The 20476-nt window shown below is 43.7% G+C and overlaps 1 protein-coding gene across 2 annotated transcripts in view; it reads right to left on the bottom strand.

Moving 5' to 3' along the window:
* The window catches only part of MOK (MOK protein kinase), a 969382-nt gene that overhangs the window by 650329 nt on the left and 298577 nt on the right, over positions 1 to 20476 (bottom strand). For both annotated transcript variants that reach the window (XM_044074537.1, XM_044074539.1), the window contains 2 exons: positions 6273 to 6362; positions 5948 to 6018 (listed from right to left, as the gene is read on the bottom strand). In XM_044074537.1, the coding sequence (XP_043930472.1) occupies positions 5948 to 6018; positions 6273 to 6362 (161 nt within the window). The remainder of the gene's footprint in view (positions 1 to 5947; positions 6019 to 6272; positions 6363 to 20476) is intronic.

The following is a 20476-nucleotide window of genomic DNA, read 5'->3' as shown; positions in this document are numbered from 1 at the left end:
GTTTTACACGAACTTCAGATCGTACTGTCTCCCCACCTATGCACCATGTTCAATAATAGCCTCACATCGGGCATAGTGCCCCCTGAATGGCGCACAGCAACAGTTATCCCACTCCACAAAGGTGGCGCCACAACGGACCATGGGACCTATTTCCCTATAGGCCTGACTAGCCTGCAAGGCTATGGTGCACATCATAGATCACTGTCACAGAGACATTGGGTACCTCCCAACCTTTGACCCCTCCCTGTTTGGCACTGTTAAGGCCGGACCATGCCTCCTAAACCTGGTGGACGTCTTAGAGACAGTTACCAAGGCATTAGATGAGGGTAAGGAGGTCCACACAGCCTACCTAGATCTCTCATAGGCTTTCAACACCATTCCTCCTTCTGGTATTATCAAGATACCCATCCGCCTGAACATTAACCCCTACGTCATGTGATGGTTTGCAAAGTGGCTCATGGACAGAATCCACACAGTGGGAGTTGCATACCCTAGGTCTGACTGTATACCAGTTACAACTGCCGTCCCCCAGGGCTCAGTTCTAGGACCCCTCATGTTTGGTATACACGTCTCTGACGTACAGACAAGCACAGGAGGGCTTTGGCTGAAAAGGTTTGCAGACGACTGCAAACTAGGGGACATAACTGTTTCCCCAGCTGTTACAGACACCCTCTGGAAGGGTCGCACTGAGACGGATACCTGGTGTTAATATCATGGCGTCAAGCTGAATGCCTAAAAGTGTATAGTCATTCCCTTTGGATATAACTAATTACCCATGGACTACCACATAGGTGCTAGTCCCCTACATACAGAAAAGGTAATACGGGATCCGGGAACCCCAGTAGATAGCAATCTCTCCTTCGATACCAATAATGACAAGGTGGTTAGAATATCCTTCTACATGGCCCCCCTAATCTCTAATGGGTTCGCATCCAGATCAGAGGGGCCATTGTGACTCTACACATGTCATATTAGACCCATTACAGGATACAAAACCCCATTTGGGATATACCTTACAAGACAACTGCAACAGCTTGGAAGACCACACCAGTACCACACCGAGAGGATTACTGACCTCAAACAGATGACCTATGCAGCCCAACCTACAAAACTCCAGCTGTACTCAGTTGCATATCACATACTCACAGGTGATCTCTGCTTGACATACAAGGCCCATGTCCAACCCTGTATTGCTGGATATGCTCCACCTAAACAGAGGCCCCTGAGAGCCACATGCTCTAGGGATATACACCTAACCACAATGATGAGTAGGACATGCTGGACGGACAGATTCCTGACCTGGACACTCCCTATGTTTTGGAACATGATTCCAATGTACATCAGGCAGGGCCCCTCATGAGCACTCTTCAAGGGAAACCTTGACGTGTGGATGGGAGACAGACATGTACCTCAGGGATCACTGCAGTGGCTCTGCTGGACAGAGGCACATGGAACTATTGGCTCTGCCATTCAGAGGCATGGGAAACCAACCTATGGGGGTGGCAAAAGCCAACACATGCTAGCTAGTCTTACAGATACCCTTGGTAAGACAACCTAGTACCTACCTTTGCACATATTACATGTCTTATGTGCATGGATAGTTAAATAGCTCTTCCATTTTACTTTGCTATCATGCTGATAAACTGTCAGCTCACTAAAAGACATATGTATCCTGTTACTGTGTATTGTAAATGCCAATTGACATAACTAATATTTGCATAACATTACAGTAATGCTATGTAGCTTTTAATACATATCTGCCTACAATACTGTACATTACACAGTTATTGGCAAAATATCCCACAATGCAAATCATACTAGAACAGTGGCCCAACCTTCCACAAGTTATTCTCTGTAATACACCCATACATATGGCTACAGTTACAATATATCAACATATACTATCCCCTGTTACAGCACATACTTGTTGGACTAGCCCTGCCACTGAAATCAGCTGGTGAGGAGTATTTCTGTTCAAAGCCTTTATACAGCATCCCTTGTGGTGTATGTGGTGTTTGCCTTGTGACCTACAGCAGTACACACAAATACTACAAGCGTTACTATGCTCAACAATACATCACTACAAGATAACTGTTTCCACTATATGGATTACGTGCACTTTAAATACTACAGAACAGTACTACATGCACAGGCATACTGACTGTTCTACATACCTTATTAGTAACCTGAGGTGTCGTTAACTGTTAATTCAATCCTTTTCGGTTTGTGTTTCAATGTTCTTTGTAACGTTCCACTGGTATATATGGATGGTTTGAATGTGTGATAACACATCCTTTTCTAGTTACATATCGGTAACATGTGGTATCCTGTCCACCAATTGCTGTTCCAAAGTAGTTAATTGGATGCACATCAGCTGTGCAGCTACTCCATTAGCCAATACCATGGCAACAGTGGTGTATAAGTGAGTACTCCTTTTGGGCGTTGCCCGTTTGCCTTAACTTTCGAGGGAGATGGCCTAGATGTGTTATTGCAATATATTTCAACAGCTATATGGAGACACACACAGATATATTAGCTTCATGACTTCCGTGGACTGTGTGTAACGGCTAGACGATTTAATTCTACATGTGAGTACAGCTGTTATATTTCGGAACAGTGCTACTTATGCAGGGTGTGTTTGTACCTGATACTTCTGCAGATGTTTAAGTCTGGCAAAGATGTTTGGCCAGCTCAAGGCCGTATGGCTATGCATGAACTGTTATGTGGTGTACAGTGTGCTCACCAGACATCCTTGATTTGGTGTAAAAATGTAGCATACTGTGCTGTTACTCACTAATTGCTAACACATCCCGGTGTATGCACAACCCTCTGTAATGGGATTAGTGCAAACAAACCCTATTACATCAGCAGTTGTTCCATTGTATAACAGCAGCTATTTCACACAGGGCCATGTTAGTGTGTCTCTGACAAGGTATGTTAAGGCTTCTGCAGATGTCATACAGTGTGTGAATAATTTGTGATGTTATTACAGTTTGTATTGTAATATGTTTGGGTGTGGGGGTGATGTTGATGGGTGTGCTTAGCAGATGCAGGTGTGTAGGATTTGCTTTTATACATAATTGCTATGTGCGTGAGGGTTCCTTCCCTATTTGAACACCTATCCTTTTGTGGACTAATACAATGGTAATTGCAGGCTGATTCATTAAGGCACTGTTATGTGGTTCCTGTATAGCATGCAGGTGATGTTAGTCCTTGAATCCCTTTGGTAATACATCTGAATGTAATAATGTGTTGTTATATGATAGCTGTGTATATCTGTCATAGGTATTTGTAGTTATCGTAGTTGTATTGGTGACTGACCCTCTTTGGCTAGGGTTGCCACCTTTTCATATGGTCATAGTAGGACCTTTTTGGGACACACATCTGATTTTATAGGCTGACACAAACCCATGGTCAGTACAAGGGATAGAACTTTCCTTTCTTGCCTAATTATAAGCTTATTCTTGTAGCAGTTTAGTTGCTTATCCTGTTTCCTGTAACATGTAGGTGTTTTAGATACAGAAATAAATATTGTATGCAACTATTACAGTACATATGGGACATAATTATGTCCTACAATCCCAGGACATTTGCCATGTTTAATATATTTGGTCAGGACACAACCGCCCAAAGAGGGAGTGTCCCTCGCAAAGTGGGACAGGTGGTAACACTATCATTGGCTCATGTCCATAGCACATATTTGCAATAGTGTATAGGCATATACTCTCCATATCCTTTGTTCATAAAGGTTGGTAGTGGCGGAATGTGTGATTGCTATGGTCTATGTTATACACATATATGAACACTTCAACCTCTGTATATGGGAGACCTACGGAATCCCGGAACCACAGTGTTCCGATGCACACAGTACCGGGACCAGACTCCCATACCCCACATTACCGACACTGACAGTAACTTGCAAAGGTAACACGAACTTGGAACACACACATGCACACAAAGACACACTGCTACCCAACACATCCAAACAAACCATCCTACACTACGTATGAGCAGTTGGCCAAGCCCCCCCTACACCCCCCATGTAGGTGTCTGCGCCCCCCACAGCACAGATCATGTAGCCCCTAGTAGGTTACCCTGGGTCTGAACACTCGTCTCCTCCTCCTCCGGTGTCTGAGATGGTTGTCAGTATCATCCTCCACACCAAAGTCAGTCTCCAACACATGCTGGTGAATCAACGCTATGGCAGCCCCTAACATATACATATTAAAAGTTCCCCGTCTGATTACACCAATGGTGCAGAGTGTCTGGGAATACACAAGTGTGTATGTGGGGCTTTCACACCTTATACTATTGTGCAATGGATGATGCTGGTGTAATTGGGTGTGTTTGTGCTATTCCAGCTGCAGGGTATCTTAATTACTGGTTTTACAGCAAGTACTGTTATTGTGGGGCCTTTGGTGTTGACTTACGCTTGTCTGCCGTGATTCATCTATTGCCCTTTACTTCTATTTTCAACCCGATTCACCTCCCATTGTCAGGCATGCATCCAGCTGCCGCCTTTCTTGTTTTGTGCTTCCACAACCCAGGATTGTGCTGGGAAATGTGTTATGTAGCTGATCTACTGCAAGTTTGCTTTGTTCTGCTATGACAGTTCTCTTTTCTTTGCTGTACGGAAACTCCCCTTTCCTGTTCTGCAGGTAGCTGCTAGCAGCCTTGTTAGCTGTTGTCTATGGCCCACTGTGAGTTTCTAGGTGTTAATTACTCATTTGTACTCCAATTACCATGCTGCAGCATTTCCTTATTGTCTTCCTGTATCCTTCCTGTTTCAGCTGTGGTGCACGCCGCTCACAACCGTTTACCAGGTTTTGTGCGAGTTTTCATCCATGTTCACATGAGCTTTCGGTTACCTTGTGTGCTCTCAGCTAAGCAAAGCTATGGCTACTTTCACACCCCTATCCAGTGGCTTTGCTTAGCAACACGGATTAGCAATGATCCAATGTGCTTACAGCTACGGTGGTGCGCCCCTCTCTTGATGTCATGTTTACCTCCAGGCCACTCCTCTGTGTTGTAATGCTACGCCATGTAGTACATCCTTACGCCGGCGGGGCATTTGCAATTCAGTATTACTTGACTCATTTGCATGGCATTGACTGCTAATTCCTAGTTACCGCATGGAACACTGTCACAGACCCTTAGCAACCCTTGCACCATGTTTGTGGTGCAGCATGCATGCCATTGACTATTATGGGGATATCATGAATTGCGTTACATTACAGTTTTATGACATCTAAATATATTTTCCTTGTGATCCCATTTGCGCACCGATGCACTGCGGTTTTACTTTGCATTGGTGTGGCCATGACATTAAATGTTATTTTTTTATATGTTGTGCATGTTGTTTTATGCCACTGGCTATATATTTAGCCATTGGCATATATTAACATTATAATACGCAAGTTTGGTCCGTTTTCATTATGTTTGACAAAATGTAAACCTTTTTTTGGTTTACATTTCTACATGCTTACGCTACACCTGCACAACTTCATGAATCGCTATATACCTTTATTTGCATGCTACACTGCTGTGCATGGGATAATTAGCATACAAGCGCCAGGAGCTGCGCAGCTCTGGCATACGCTGGTAGTGCACGTGGAAACAGCTCTTACCGGAATCGCTCAACGGCCATATTTGGCGCTAGATCGCCAACGCTACTCCAGCACATGGCGCAAGCTTCATGAATCCCGGGGACTGTCTTTAGAATCCCCTTTTTTTAAGGAATATTGTACAGTGTTACTGTGAACCATCTCTCACCTAAGTCAGTCATGGGAAGGAATTAACAATTCAAGTTACAGTAGAAAGTAGGATCAACAGAAATCTATGAATGTTAACCATAACTATAACATTTCAACAAACATTATCTATGAATGTTAACCGTAACCATTATTATTTCTTAAATGATGTGCCAGTCAAAGTAAAATGTCCTTACCGCGTATCAATTCATAAATGTTTTTGTCCATGAGTTCACATATTAGTGCAAGAGAGCATGTGGTTTTGTCACTGGAGAAAAAAAAATAATAATAACTAACTAAATAAATGCACACATATATTAATCAAAATATTTTTTACAGATATGCATCCTTACTTCAATAAAAGTAGAAATCAACTGCTGCAATAAAAAATGTAAAACTCACTTGACCCATTTTGTTTCTGACTTTTCTTATAATGCACATTGAAGCATAACAATGGCAAAAAAACTGAAAAAAAGTTATTTAGCACAAAAAGTATTACACATGCAACAAAACATTACTTACAAGATAACTTCATGTAACCGGAGAATATTTGGATGTGGGCTCAATCTTCTTAGAGCCTGGACTTCTCGCAGACTGTTAACTTGCTCAGCACTAATTAAAATCAATTTAAAAATTAAGATTAAAATGCATTCAATGTGGAATGATACTGCTTCAGAACAAAAATTTAAGTGCACTGCAAGAAACATAATCAAACATTAATGCCAGTGAGTCACTTCCTTGACAGTACAATCAAGTCACCATGAAAAAAACATCACCTAAACAAAAGATTAAAGGATGCCTACATCAACTCTATCATGCTGTTGTCCCTTACTTAGTCAATGAAAATCATGAAGGTTGACTAATTTCCTTGGTACATCCTACTCCACACACTTGCTTTATAAGGAATCTTTATTTTAAAATTTAATACATTATCCCCCTGTATGTCCGAATGTTGAATGTAATTGGAAGGTTTTAATTTGATTGACTGTTTAATTGTATAATTGCATAATTGATTAATTTTAAGTGTATTTGACTATAAAATGTGAATGTGTACTGTTGGTTTTACTCCTTGAAGGCTACTGTAGCTGAGGCGTCTGAGTGTTATTAAAGAGTGTTATTTAGTTTTTGTCCTTTACTTTTAACTTGGTTCATTTGGCTTTGTGGTTTCTAGGTAATCTACATTCTACTTACTTTGTTGCACTCCAAGAATCAACAAAACACAATGAATAAATGCTTGAAAAAGGTTATTTATTTATTTATTTATTTCCAGTTTGATGATCGGGGAAGTCCACTGGGCCCTGAGAGCCCGTTTTCAGTGGAGACCCGAGGAGAAAAGCTCCACAATACAAAATACAAGTAAAGATACAAAATAAAAGAAAAACAAATGCAAAATAGAAATACATATACAAATCAAAGAAGAATATTTACAATATTCTCATAAGAAAATCAATCGTAGTTCAGTGAAGAATGAAACAGGAAAACATTTATCACAGGCAGTGAAAGCTCTTGTTTATGAAATGTTTCTCAAAACTTAAGAGGTGGACACCTAACACTACTTTCTGTATGTATACAGTTGTGAATAAGAAGTTATGTACTCACCATAACGTTCCATCTGAGTAGGTAAACTTCATTTGGCAGCAACCTATGGGTCTTTGGATCCATATCGGATCCGAGCCGGCAGTTTCCAACAGCTGAGATCTGAGCTCCAAGCTCCTCCCCTACCCATAATCCCCTGCCATCCCTACCTGACCTCAGATCGAGTTTGCCTAATGCAAGACCTGCACCAAATAGCCAGTCTATGGTCTGACCTCGATATAATCAGAGGACAATAAGAGTAATATAAACATCCGACGGTCAGGGGGAAGGAGGGGGGGACGGTTGCTGCCAAATGAAGTTTACCTACTCAGATGGAACGTTATGGTGAGTACATACCTTCTTAATCTGAAGTAGTTAACTTCATTTGTACATCAGCCTATGGGACAGAGTCCCCAGCTACCTAAATCTTGGGAGGTCCTCATGGAAGGATGTTCCGGAGCACTGCAGAGCCAAAGGATGCTCTCCTTCTGGAGCCAAGTACAACTTATAATGATTTATAAAGGTATGAGATGAAGCCCAAGTGGCTGCTGAACAAATTTCATCCAATGAAACTCTAGAACGAAAGGCAGCAGAGGTGGAAATTGACCTAGTAGAATGGGCGTGGACTCCTTGGGGTGCGGGCCGGCCAGAACTTTCATATGCTAGTAGAATACACTGTGAAATCCATCTGGACAGTGTGACTTTAGAAACTAATTTTCCAAAATTAGTTTTAGCAAAGGAAATAAACAGCTCGTCTGATTGCCTATGACCAGCTGTTCTGTGTAAGTAGAAACATAGTTGTCTATGAACATCCGAGTGCAATTTATATTCGCCTTTGTTTTGGTAATTGGGAAAGAAGACAGGTAAGTTAATAGCTTGATTGATATTTGATTCAGAAGCAATCTTAGGAAGAAAGGAGGGATTGGTCCTGAGGGATAATCTGTCTTTGTGAAAAGTCAAATACGGTGGCTTGGCGGAAAGGGCTTGTAGTTCAGAAACCCTTCTGGCCGAAGTGATAACGACAAGAAAGGCTGTTTTCCAGGATAATAGTTTAAGATCCACTGAAGCTGCAGGCTCAAAGGGAGGAGCTGTCAAAGCCTGGAGCATGAGCACTAAATCCCAAGGAGGGACTACGTCCTTCACCGGGGGTCTTAGTAGGAAGCTACCCTTCAAAAAGGCCTTACACAATCTGGTTGAGATCAAAGGGCCTAGGTCACTCCCCAAGTGATAATGTGAAATTGCTGCCAGCTGAACTCTGACCGTGGAAGAGCTGGCTCCTTGGTCAAAAAATCCTGACAAAAAGTCTAACACCGCGGGCAACGGAGCCGTAAAGGGGTCTAAGTTTTGTTGCTCCGCCCAAACAGAAAAAATGTTTCCATTTGCTATCATAAAGTCTTCTAGTAGACGGCTTGTGGGCCGCCACTAAGATAGCTTTGACTGGAGAAGAGATACCGGGAGTCCTAGCTAGGAGAGGAACTGGAGCAACCAAGCTGTGAGCTTCAGATTGTCCAGATTCAGGATCGGAAGGTCTAACAGGTGCGAGATCAGATCTGGGATGGGATCCAGAATCCAGGGAGGATTCACTAGATGAGACCATAAATAAGGAACCAAGCCTGACGAGGCCAGAATGGGGCAATGAGGATTATTCTGCTCCCCAGCCGACTGGCTTTCTGTATGAACTTCAGCATTAGAGGAAGAGGAGGATAAGCATAAAGTAGACCGGGCGGCCAAGCATGTGCCAGAGCGTCTCGGGGGGAATCCCCGGGTGGGGGAATTAGAGCGAAGTAGTCGTTGCACTTCGTGTTTGAGGGAGAAGTGAAAAGACTGCAACAAGGTTGACCCCATTTGGAGAACATTTGTTTCGCTACTTCAGGATTCAGAGACCACTCTTACGGCAAGAGAATCGTGTGACTCAGTCTGTCCGCTAGGATGTTGGACCGTCCCGGAATGTGCGTCGCTATGAGAAAGTGGTTGGTGGAGATCGCCCATTCCCACACTCTCATGGCCTCTTGGCAAAGTGGATAGGACCTGATTCCCCCTTGTTTGTTGATATACCAGACTACCGACATGTTGTCGGTCTGGACTGCAATAGTCCCCATGGGAAGAAGGCTCTGGAGTGCTTGCAACGCCAACAGCACCGCCCTCATCTCTAGGACACTGATATGCAGTGAGGTTTCCATGTGGTCCCATGTGCCTTGGACTGTCCTGCCTAGACAATGCCCCCCACCCAAGGCGAGAGGCGTCCGTGGTCACCGTGGTTAGGGGATGGGACATAGCAAAGGGCCGACCTTTGAGGAGGTCTGGGGACTGGAGCCACCACAGGAGGGCCTTCCTGCAAACCCTGCTGAGGCGAATGGGATGGTTTAGAGGGTAATGCAGGAAGGACCATTGGACTTGGAGGGTCCACTGCAGGACCCTCATGTTCAAACGCGCCATGGGCAGCAGGTTGATGGCAGCTGCCATCGACCCTAGGGCCCTCAGGACCAAAGCTGCTGAAGGAGATGGGGATTGAAGAATGGCCCGCACATGGAGTCTCAGGGTTCGAAGCCGGTCCGAAGTCAAGAAGGCTAAGAGCTGGCATGTATCCAATCTGGCCCCGATGAAGTCTATGATTTGGGTCAGCAGGAGGGAAGATTTCTCTATACTGACTGTGATCCCCAGCCGGGGAGCTAGACGGAGGAAAGAGTCCCTGGCCGCGCAGAGTAGGTGCCTTGTGGGGACGGTCAGGAGCCAGTCATCCAGGTAGGGGAAGACCTGAATTCCCTGGAGTCTCAGGTGGACCGCTATCACTGACAAAACCTTGGTAAACACCCTGGGGGCTGTGGTGAGACCAAAGGGGAGGACCCTGAATTGGTAATGACTGGCTCCTAGCCAGAAGCGAAGGAACCTCCTGGAGCGTCTGTCCATCAAGATGTGGTAGTACGCATCCTTGAGGTCTATAGAGCACATCCAGTTGTTCTCCTGCAAGAGGGGGAGAATGGATTGAAGTGTGATCATCCGGAACTTTTCTTTGGTTACTGACAGGTTCAAGAGGGATAGATCAAGGATTGGCCTTAAGTCCCCCATCTTTTTTGGCACCAAGAAGAACCTGGAGTAAAAGCCCGATCCGAACTGGTCTGGGGGGACGTGCTGAATGGCTCTTTTTTCTAGCAGCTGCTGGATTTCCACAGCCGCGGCCTCCCTCTGATCGGGCGGGACATCGGGGAGGGATCTGGGATTGTGAGGGGGGATGAAAAAACGGGATTTGGTAATCTCTGGATATGATACGAAGCACCCAGCGATCTGACGTGATGGACTCCCAAGCTGCCAGGTGCCTCGAAAAACGCCCCCCGACTGCCTCGAGAGTGGAGCAGTTGGGTAACCCCTCAATGTTGCTACGTGGGCCAATCAGAGAACGATTCTCGGACCCAAAACTCCTCGGACCCCCTTTGCCCCTAGGGCGGCGTCCACCCTGTCCTCCTCTGCCTCGGAAGGACTGGGTGTCCAGAGCGTCACGGGACTGTTGCGACTTCCGGAACCACATCTTCTGCTGTCCCTTTTGGTTCTTAGAGAAAGACCTCTGGGGAGCAGAGAAGCGGACTCTGATGGCAGACGTCTTCCCGTCCTTCTTGCTCTGGACTAACGTTTTGCGTACGGTTTTGCCAAAGAGGGCAGACCCATCGAATGGGGCATTAGCGAACGATGCCTTAAAGGGTTCCGCAAAATCACAGTGGTGGAGCCACTCCTGTCACCTCATGACGACGCCTGCTCCGCTAGCTCTAGCAGCTCCTTCCATAGCATGGGATAGTAGCCGCATAGAGGTATTAGAAATAGACCTAAGAGTGGCCATTCGGGCAGAGTACACCTGCTTGTCCTCCGCCGACATGGACTCCGGGGGTGACCCAGTGTACTCTTTAATAAGGTCTCGCTGGAGCCGTATGACATGTGCCATGTAGTTCAGTGACCTTACCGAGAAGGTAGCTGAACTGAAGACTCGCTTCCCAAGGCGGTCCATTGCCTGAGACTCCTTGCTAGGAGGATGGACCGAGGGACTTTCTTGGGCCAGTTCCCTCTTGGTGGCTGCCACCACCAACATGGCATCTACCGGGGATCCCTTACTCCAGTGCACTCTGTCAGAGGGGGGACTAAGTATCCTATCAGGTCTCTTCGGGACGGGCTCCACAGTGTCCGGCTCCTTCCACGCCCTGGTAGTGATCAGGTCTACCAGGGGGTTGGCTAGAGGGGACACCCAAGAGGTAGATGGGCCTGCTTCAAACGCCTCCAGGAACACAGACTCATCCGAGGTAGGCTTTGGGGCGGACCACCCTCCCCTTATTCTGAGCATCTCCACGATGTCTCCAAAGGAGACGTCTTCGGAGGGTGATCTTGGGGAGCCTTCCCCCTTCCTCCAAATCTGTGTCCTCGGTCAAGGACTCAGGGGTGTCCAAGTGCCTCCTTTTGCACTTGCGCTTGTGAGGGACCTCCTCGGGGGGGCTGTCCGAGGAGGCCTCACCAGGCTCATCATGTCCCAACAAGGGAATTACCTGGGACATTAGAGCAGGCTGTCCCTGGGGCCGGGTGATAGAAGTCAGAGCCAACTGAGAGGGAGTGCGGGGTGGAGCTGTAGCTGTGGCCGGGGGCCTGGAATCCCTCGACAGAGCCCTCTCCACCATGTCGAAAGCGGAAGAAAAGCTGCTCTCTCTGGGATCCGAGAGCAAACCCTCCCTCGGATCTGACGAGCGGATCGGGGTCGGCGCCGACGCTATCAGATCCGACAGGCCAGTATGCTCCGACCTGGATGGAGCCGAAGGCACACTGACACCCTCGGATCCGAAGCTCAGTTCTCGGCTCGGATCTGCCGAAAAGGGACCCGACAGACTCGAGGGCGCTGTCGGCGCCGAAGTACATGATACTATCGGCGCCGACACACCCTCGGCTCCAACGCCACTCGGCTTCGAGGACTCCAAACCAGGGAAGCAGGTTGGAGAAGGAGCTATCGGGGTGAAAAAGGGGGTCGAGCTCCCCCCCGAAGGGGGGGGAGGCAGGAGCACTCCCATCTGCAGTTGGGCCGGGAGGAATCTTCTCATCATCTGGTCCAAATCTGCGTCCGTTAAGCTTTTGGTGGACCTGGATGAGGCCACCAAGGCGGGACGGGAGTGCCGCTTCGATGACCTCGAGGGAGACCGGGCCTCCTCCTCCTCCGGTCCCGGTGAGAAGCAAGGTGACCGGAGCCAGGAAGGAGAAGGCTCGGAGGTCTTGGAGGGAGAAGCCCGCTTAGCTGGCGGGGCCGATGTAGAGTCCTCGGCCCGCCGCTTGTGGTTCTTCTCCCTGCGCTTCTGTTTTCTGGCTTCCCTATCCTCCTGGCCCGAGGTGGGAGGTTGAGTCCCAGCCAGGGGAAGGGAAGCAGTCGTGGGTACTGCCGCAGCTGCGGCAGGCACCACAGTGGGACCGGAGGTCAGAGCCGAGTCCGGGGGCAGAAGTCCTGCCAGAGTCAACTTCGACCTCCGGTCTTTAAGTGCCCTGGGGTTGAACACCGCACAAATAGTGCAACCAGAGGAGAGGTGTTCAACCCCAAGGCACAAAACACACCGAGTGTGGCCACCCGCTGGGGATAGCTTATGGCCACACTCGGTACATTTAGAAAAGAATGTCTTTGGGGCCTCAGACATACTAAGAAAGACACACACACACTAGGCCCCAAGCACACACAGACACACGCCCTAACACTCTCACGAGGGGGGGGGTAAGCTAAAATTAAAATTTGTAGCGAAGAAAACTACAAGGGGAAGCTAAACACACACACAACACTTTTTGACAGGAAAGTAAAGAAAAAAGACAAAATTTCCTCACAAAGTCTTAATTAGAAAATCCCAATGCCTGGAACTCAAAGATCAAGCTGCTGGCTTCAACCGCGGCAAACTAGATCTGAGGTCAGGTAGGGATGGCAGGGGATTATGGGTAGGGGGGAGGAGCTTGGAGCTCGGATCTCAGCTGTTGGAAACTGCCGGCTCGGATCCGATATGGATCCGAAGACCCATAGGTTGATGCACAAATGAAGTTAAATACTTCAGATCATATATTTCACAAGTGTGTGTTACAGCAATTATAATAACACTGGAGATAGTCTTTTCAAGTTAATTGCAGTTTATTTACTGCTAAAATGCCAAGACAAAGTTCATTTTCAAATTAAAAAGTAACAAGTAGAATACATTTGGCTACTTGCAGTTCAGATCAGTATTTGTTATTCCATTTTTAAAATATCTCAGTAAAACAAAACAATCCTTACAGTTCATGGGTTGGTAGTGTAGGTCTAATCAAGTTGTCTTGAAATGCCAGAACACATATACAGTGAGGCTCCTGGTATTCCTTCAGCAAACCCACAATTAGGCTCTTCATCCTCATTCAGTAGATAAACTGAACTTCCATCAGCACTCCGACTAGTTTCTTCTGGACAGCATCCACCAAAAGTCTCCATTCTTGGCCACAAAATCCTTCTCTGTGCAAGGTACTCATCTTTAACATTGTGGGCTTACAGTCCCTTCTCTTAACAGCATTTCTCCAGGTAATTTGGATTAGGTTGTGCTACTAAAGGTATTCATTATCATATGTCATTTACAAATACCATAGTCAGTTTTTTTTATTTTATAGGTTCATAGGTAGGTACTAGGCAATCTGCCTGAGGGCATTTATAAGCCTAGCCAGAGTGTGTCGGCTTTCGCCGCCCCATTGATTAATTAACTGAGCCTCTGTCAAGCAGAGTCAATGAAGTGATCCCAGGGTGTATTGTCTGTTACCCATCCACTTTTCAAGGTTTCTCTTGAAGAGTGTTAGTGAGGAGCTCTGCCTAATGTAGATAGGAATTTTGTTCCAAAGTATGGGGAGTCTCTGTGACAGGAATCTATCCCTCCAGCATGTTCTATTTATTGTTGTGGCGAGGTTTAGCTCACTAGAGAGCGTGGCTCGCAGTGACTTGGATTTCTTTAGGTGGAACATGTCCATCAATTCTGAGTTGGACATGGCTTTGTAAGTCAGGCAGAGATCACCTCTAAGTAAGCGATATGCCACTGAGTACAGATGGAGTTTTTTCAGTCGGTCTGCATAGGATATATGTTTGAGGCCAGTAATCCTCTTGGTGAGGTACTTTTGTGGTCTTTTCAGCTGTTGGAAGTGTCTTGTGAAGTACATCCCAAATGGGGCATTGTACTCTATGATGGGTCTGATGAGTGACAAGTAGAGGGGCACTATAACATCTTTATTTCTAGATGCAAACCCTTTAGTAATTAGATGGGCCACATAGAAGGATTTCCTAACTACTTTGGCAATATGATTGTCAAAGGAGAGATTACTATCTACCTGGGACCCCAGATCTCTTATTACCTCTTCTGCATTAAGGGGGCTGCCACCTATGTGGTAATTCGTGGGTGTTTTGTTTTTCCCAAATGGGTTGACTGTGCATTTTTTGGCATTTAGCTTGAGGCCATGACTTTGACACCAGGTGTTTGTCTCAGTAAGGCCTTTTTGGAGGATGCCCGTGTCAGCCGAAGAGTCAATTATGGCTCCCAGTTTGCAGTCATTGGCGAACTTGGTTAGCCATAGTCCTCCTGTGTTTGCCTGTACTTCTGAGAAGTATATGCCAAACAGTAGGGGTCCCAGGACCGAGCCTTGCGGGACACCACTTGTGACTGGTTTAGAGTCAGACCTGGAGCCTGCTATTCTTACCGCATGAGTTCTGTCTGCAAGCCAGTTAGCAACCCATCTTGTGACATAGGGGTTTATGTCCAGGCTGGTGAGTTTTTCTATGATACCTGAGTGAGGAATGGTGTAGAACGCCTTGGCGAGGTCAAGGTAGGCTGTGTGAACCACCTTTCCCTCGTCTATGGCCTTGGTGACTGTCTCAAAGAAGTCAACCAGGTTTAGTAGGCATGATCTGCCCTTAACAAAGCCGAACTGGGTCAGGTCAAGTGTTTGGAGATTCCCAATGTCTCTGTTAATGAGTTCCATGATGATGCGCTCCATAGCCCTGCAGACCAGGCTAGTCAGGCTTATGGGGCGATAGTTACCAGGGTCAGTTGTGGCCCCTCCTTTGTGGAGTGGAATAACCATTGCTGTGCACCATTCTATGGGCACGTAGCCTGTGGAGAGGCTGAGGTTGAACAGTGTGTTTAGGTGGGGGGTTAATTCATTCTGTAGTTCGTGCAAGACGCATCCTGGGACACCATCTGGCCCCATTTATGCTGTTTTTGGCTTTTGAAAGGGCTGGTTTCACTTGTGCGTCTGTGATTTCCAGGACACTATTAACATATAAAGGATATATAGCACATCAAAATAGCATTTTTCTGACATATCAGACAGCCATTATTCCACAGTAACAACCCTCCCACTACAGAATCCAAAGTTCTTTACTGAATGGGATAGGTCATAGGACTGGGATAATTCATCGGCATTCTTCCACCTGTTGTCAGTCCTATGTCTGAGTGTGAAATGAAATGTCTTTAGTGACAAAGGTCCCCTTATGCAGTTTGGTGTTTACTTCTTGTTAGTACAACCACTGCAAGAGTGTACATCAGTTAAAAAAGTGAAGCTACATTCCAATAGATAATACTGTAGAGAAGTTAGTGCCAATTTAATGGTAAAGCATTCATGTTCAATGGAACAGTATCTTAGCTTAGCCTTAACTTATTACTTGGGTAGCAGACTAGATGTTTCTCATCACCTGCTACCTATGAAACCACAACTCCTAACCCTAATTCAGATGCATTGATGTACAGAGCAGTGTCTGGTCAAGTCGGGGCAACCAAGAGTGACTCTGATATCAGACATCTTCCAGCTAGTTAAAAGTTTCAGCTGCTGCTATGGTCCAACTTATCTGGTTAGAGGCCTTACTTTTTGTAAGGCTTGCTAAAGGACAGGCTATCATAGCGATATTAGGTACAAACATTTTATATTACCCTACTAGTCCTAAGGATACTTTTATTTGTTGTTTGGTACTGGGTGTAGGACAGTTTTTGACAACTTCTCTTCCATCTGACTGGGGAACTAATTACCACTGTCACTCACATACTCTAGGGATCAGGCTTCCATCATACAAGGCTTACTTTTGGCACAAAATTGCTTCCACGTTTGATAAATGTGACTCCAGATTTTCTAAATAGATAACAGCAACATCAAAGCATGCAACACAGTCCATGACATGAGGTTACAGAACTTTATCCATAAACCTTTGAAAAGTGGCAAGAGCTCCATGAAGTCTAAAGGGTAAAAGTATAATGAGAGACATTCAAGAGTGAAGAATGCGGTCTTCGCTTTGGCTTCAAGGGCGAGGATAGAATCTGCCAATACCTCCTGGTTAAATCTGGGGTGGTTAAAAACCTTGCTGTGCCTCGCCTCACATCTCTATGAGCTCATCAGCTCTAGACATTGGACAAGTGTCAAATATGGATATGGTATTCAGTTTTCAGAAATCATTGCAAATTTAATGGGGCCGACACAAAACTATTACATTCACTCTGGCTCTCCTAAATAACTTCTACTTCAGGTTTCTTTTCCACTTCTTCAGTTATTGTTTTTTTCTCTGGGAATCTGGTATTCTATAGATCTTTGACTATTGACTTAAGCATTACTAGATTTTAATAATGGGCATCCAAGATCCACGACTATCTATCTGCCTGATGGGTTTCTTTAAAACTGCATAGGCATCAGTAACAGAGGACCTCTGAACTCAGGATGTGGTGCCATCTTTGATATTCTGGGGAAGCTGTAGAGAAATTCTTAATGTCTTTCATTCAACCAGGACAATAAAATATAGCTATAATTCCAGCATTAGTTTTGTCCATTCTTAAGTTTCTTCCCAGAATATAGCTATGTGCCAGTTTCACCACAAGGGTTATGAAATGTTTTAGAACTAACAGCTAGTGTGGTCCTTCTTCTCTGCCTTTATTTACTCTGTACAACAGGCCATCCTTCAACTGAAAACATGAGTATGAGATGGTGGCAATCTCCTCATCTCTTTTACCTTCTGCTGAGGGTATAATTTCTCTTCTGTGTAATGCACTGTCCTCCTGCCGAGCTTTCTTAATTTTTTTTATTCCTTATCTACAAATCTACCATGTCAGGAACGCTTTCATTAGTATATTTGTGTAACATAGGGGGTACAATCTCTTCGTCACATCTACAAATATATGTACATATGTTTCTTCTCTTATCCCTCTGTCTGCCAAAAAAGAAAACTCATACTATTTACTTTCTTCTGCTTAAGGTTTTGGCAATTCCTTTATTTTTTACCTCAGTGACTTCTGTCTCAAATTACCTGATCCTGACAGTCAAGTTTTTGAGAATCCCTTTGTTTTGACATTACAGAGGGAAACCTAACAGTCTGTACAAGTTCTGTTTTTACTCCTGGTGAGTTTATCACTATGGATCTTGTGTTTTGACATTACACAGGAAAACCAAGGCATCTTTTCAGGTTCTTTTTTTCTCTTGGTGAATTTATCACTATAGGTCTCTCCCTCTCTGTCTCCACACAGACATCCGTTATTTTATTGGCCAGGATCTTCTGACATGGTTCTGTATAGCTCACTATCAGTGCTTCCCTTTCAGCTTCTGCACTAACTTCTTTCACTAATTTAACAACTGTGGTTCTCTGCCAAGATTCAGTAACATGTTTCTGATAACACCCAGCTTTTTATTTCCCTTCCAGCCAAAGCCAGATTTTAGTTTCTTTAGGAATGTCTGCCCATATCAATTTCTCTTTTTCAGGATTCTGTATTTTTTTCAAAATGTTTTCATTCATTTTATAACACAATAACATAACAGTACAGTAACAAGAAAAAAAACAAACTATATACAATGTCCATAACAACTAAAAAATCAATAAACATAGGGGAACACTTACCATTTCTCTAACAGATTTGACAATTTTGTCCAAACAATTAAATGAGGAGTTGTATTTTTAGTCCTTGCTTTTACAGTAGCAGTCTCATTTTTACAAATGTATTTCACAAAGAATAAACTCAACTTTAAAGACAGGAGTAGACTGGGATTTCCATTTTTTAACAATTTCCTTGCTATAGAGAGGATAGTCCATAGTAAAAATGTTTGTTTTTTAGGAATGACTTCAGTAACAGGAACATTGAAAAGTATAAGGGAGTCTGAAATTATACAGTTGTCATTCTATAGAGCTTTACAAAAATATTTAAAGTCTAACCAAAATGAGGAAATTATTTTGCAATTAACAACTATATGTATTCAGTCAGCATCAGGGTGTTCACATCTCCTGCATTTCATTTAATCTTTCTTGTACATTATTGCTATATCTATGTGGGGTGAAAAAACATCTGTGTAAAGATTTCCATGTGTATACAGGCCAGAACAGGGAAGATGTGGATTCCTTCACCGACTGTAAACAACGTTTTTATCTTTTTCTGAGAATACTTGTCTATTAACTTCACTTGAATAATTCCAAAAAGAAACGTCTGTTTTGCTAAAATTATTTCCGAGAATTTTATAAATAACAGATATGCATGAAGTGTTCTTGGGTGAGCTATTAATAACTGTTGAGATAAAATCCAAGATTTTTAAGTTACTCTTCTTGTATGCCTCTAATGAGGGTACAAACTTAGTATGTATAAAATCCTTATAAGTTTGGATGTCCAGACAATTGTAAATTTGCAGACTATATCTGCTGATCAAATAATCTGCAGAACTTATTTTATTAGCTGAGAGAAATTGATTCCAAAATAATAGGTCACCCTTCTTAAATTCTAACATTTTCTGAGTATCAAAAGATATCAAACATTCATTTGCGTAAGCAATAGGAAACATAACTATTAATAAATTCTTAATTAATTGATTAGAAAACATAAGCTCTTTAAACAGCAATATTTGGTTTATCAGAGGTGTAAGAACAATTTCTGACCTTTCACTTTGAATGCATATTTTTAAAATCCATATAAAGATGTTTGTATGTATTTGAATATATGGTTCAAGCAATGTCCTATTGCTATTAAGAAGTAAGGTTTCATGTATTGATTTCCAATATAATGCATTAGAAGAATTATTCAAAAACAACACTATGTTAATAAATGTGGAGTTTAAATAAAAATCAATATTTGGAAACCCTATACCTCCTTCATCCCAGCTTGTGGTGTGCCAGAGAAGAGAAATTCTTGTTTTTTTTGGGGGGGGAGGGGGGGTACCAAAGGAAGCGGAGTAATAAGTTATTAATTTTCTGTTTAATTTTGACAGGTGTAGGAATTATTAGAGTTTGGCCAATGAATAAGATTTTAGATAACAGTATCATTTTGATTAACGGTAGTCTGTCTTCAAACATTAAGAAGACTGTTCCAACTGTCTGTTAGACTAGTAATTAAAGTTGCTGGCAATTAGATGTGATTTTTTATAACTGGAAACCAAATTTGATACCAAAATATTTAATATGTGTGCCTTCCCAGTGTATGTCTCTTTTTGACCTAAGTTTCATAGTAACATTTTTATTCACTAGACATGCCGGAGTTTTGATGTGATTGAATTTTAGACCAGAAATGTTTGTTGAGAAGTCTACATTATGTAATAAGTGATCTGTTGAATTTTCAATATGATTAGAAGTTAGTAGGTCATCAGCAAACAGTTGTATCTTGGGGGATAATTTGTCTGACATTTTATATCCTTTAACACTGTCATTATTTCTAACATTATATGCAAGAGGCTCAAAAGCCAAGGCAAGGAGCAATGGGGAGAGGGGGCAACTCTGTTTAGTACCTCTTAATATTTTGAATGGGCTAGATAGATAAGATCCAATCTTTACATAGGTTATGGACTTTTTGGAAAATCCTATAAAGTTTGGGGAGAAATTGTATTTTTGCAGAGCTTTAAACATATATGGCCAACTTAGGGAGTAGAAAGCTTTATCTATCAAGGCTTAAAATAGAAAGCTCATTTTTTCTTGTTTGCTAAGTCTATTAAGGACAGTAATCTAATTACATTGTCTTATACCTTTCTGTTTTTAATAAACCCAGTTTGATCTTCATGAATTAATATCGAAAGAATATTATTTGATCTGTCTGTTAAGATAGACATGAATATCTTGTAATCAATGTTAAGCAAAGAAATTGGCCTGTATGATGTACAAAGGTTGGGCTCTTTATTTGGTTTTAAGATGGGAGAGATGATAGAAT

Source organism: Protopterus annectens, chromosome 6.part0 (assembly GCF_019279795.1).
Source record: "Protopterus annectens isolate FY-2018-M chromosome 6.part0, PAN1.0, whole genome shotgun sequence".
Classification (NCBI taxonomy): Eukaryota; Metazoa; Chordata; order Ceratodontiformes; family Protopteridae; genus Protopterus; species Protopterus annectens.
This window is presented reverse-complemented; position numbering and strand designations above follow the sequence as displayed.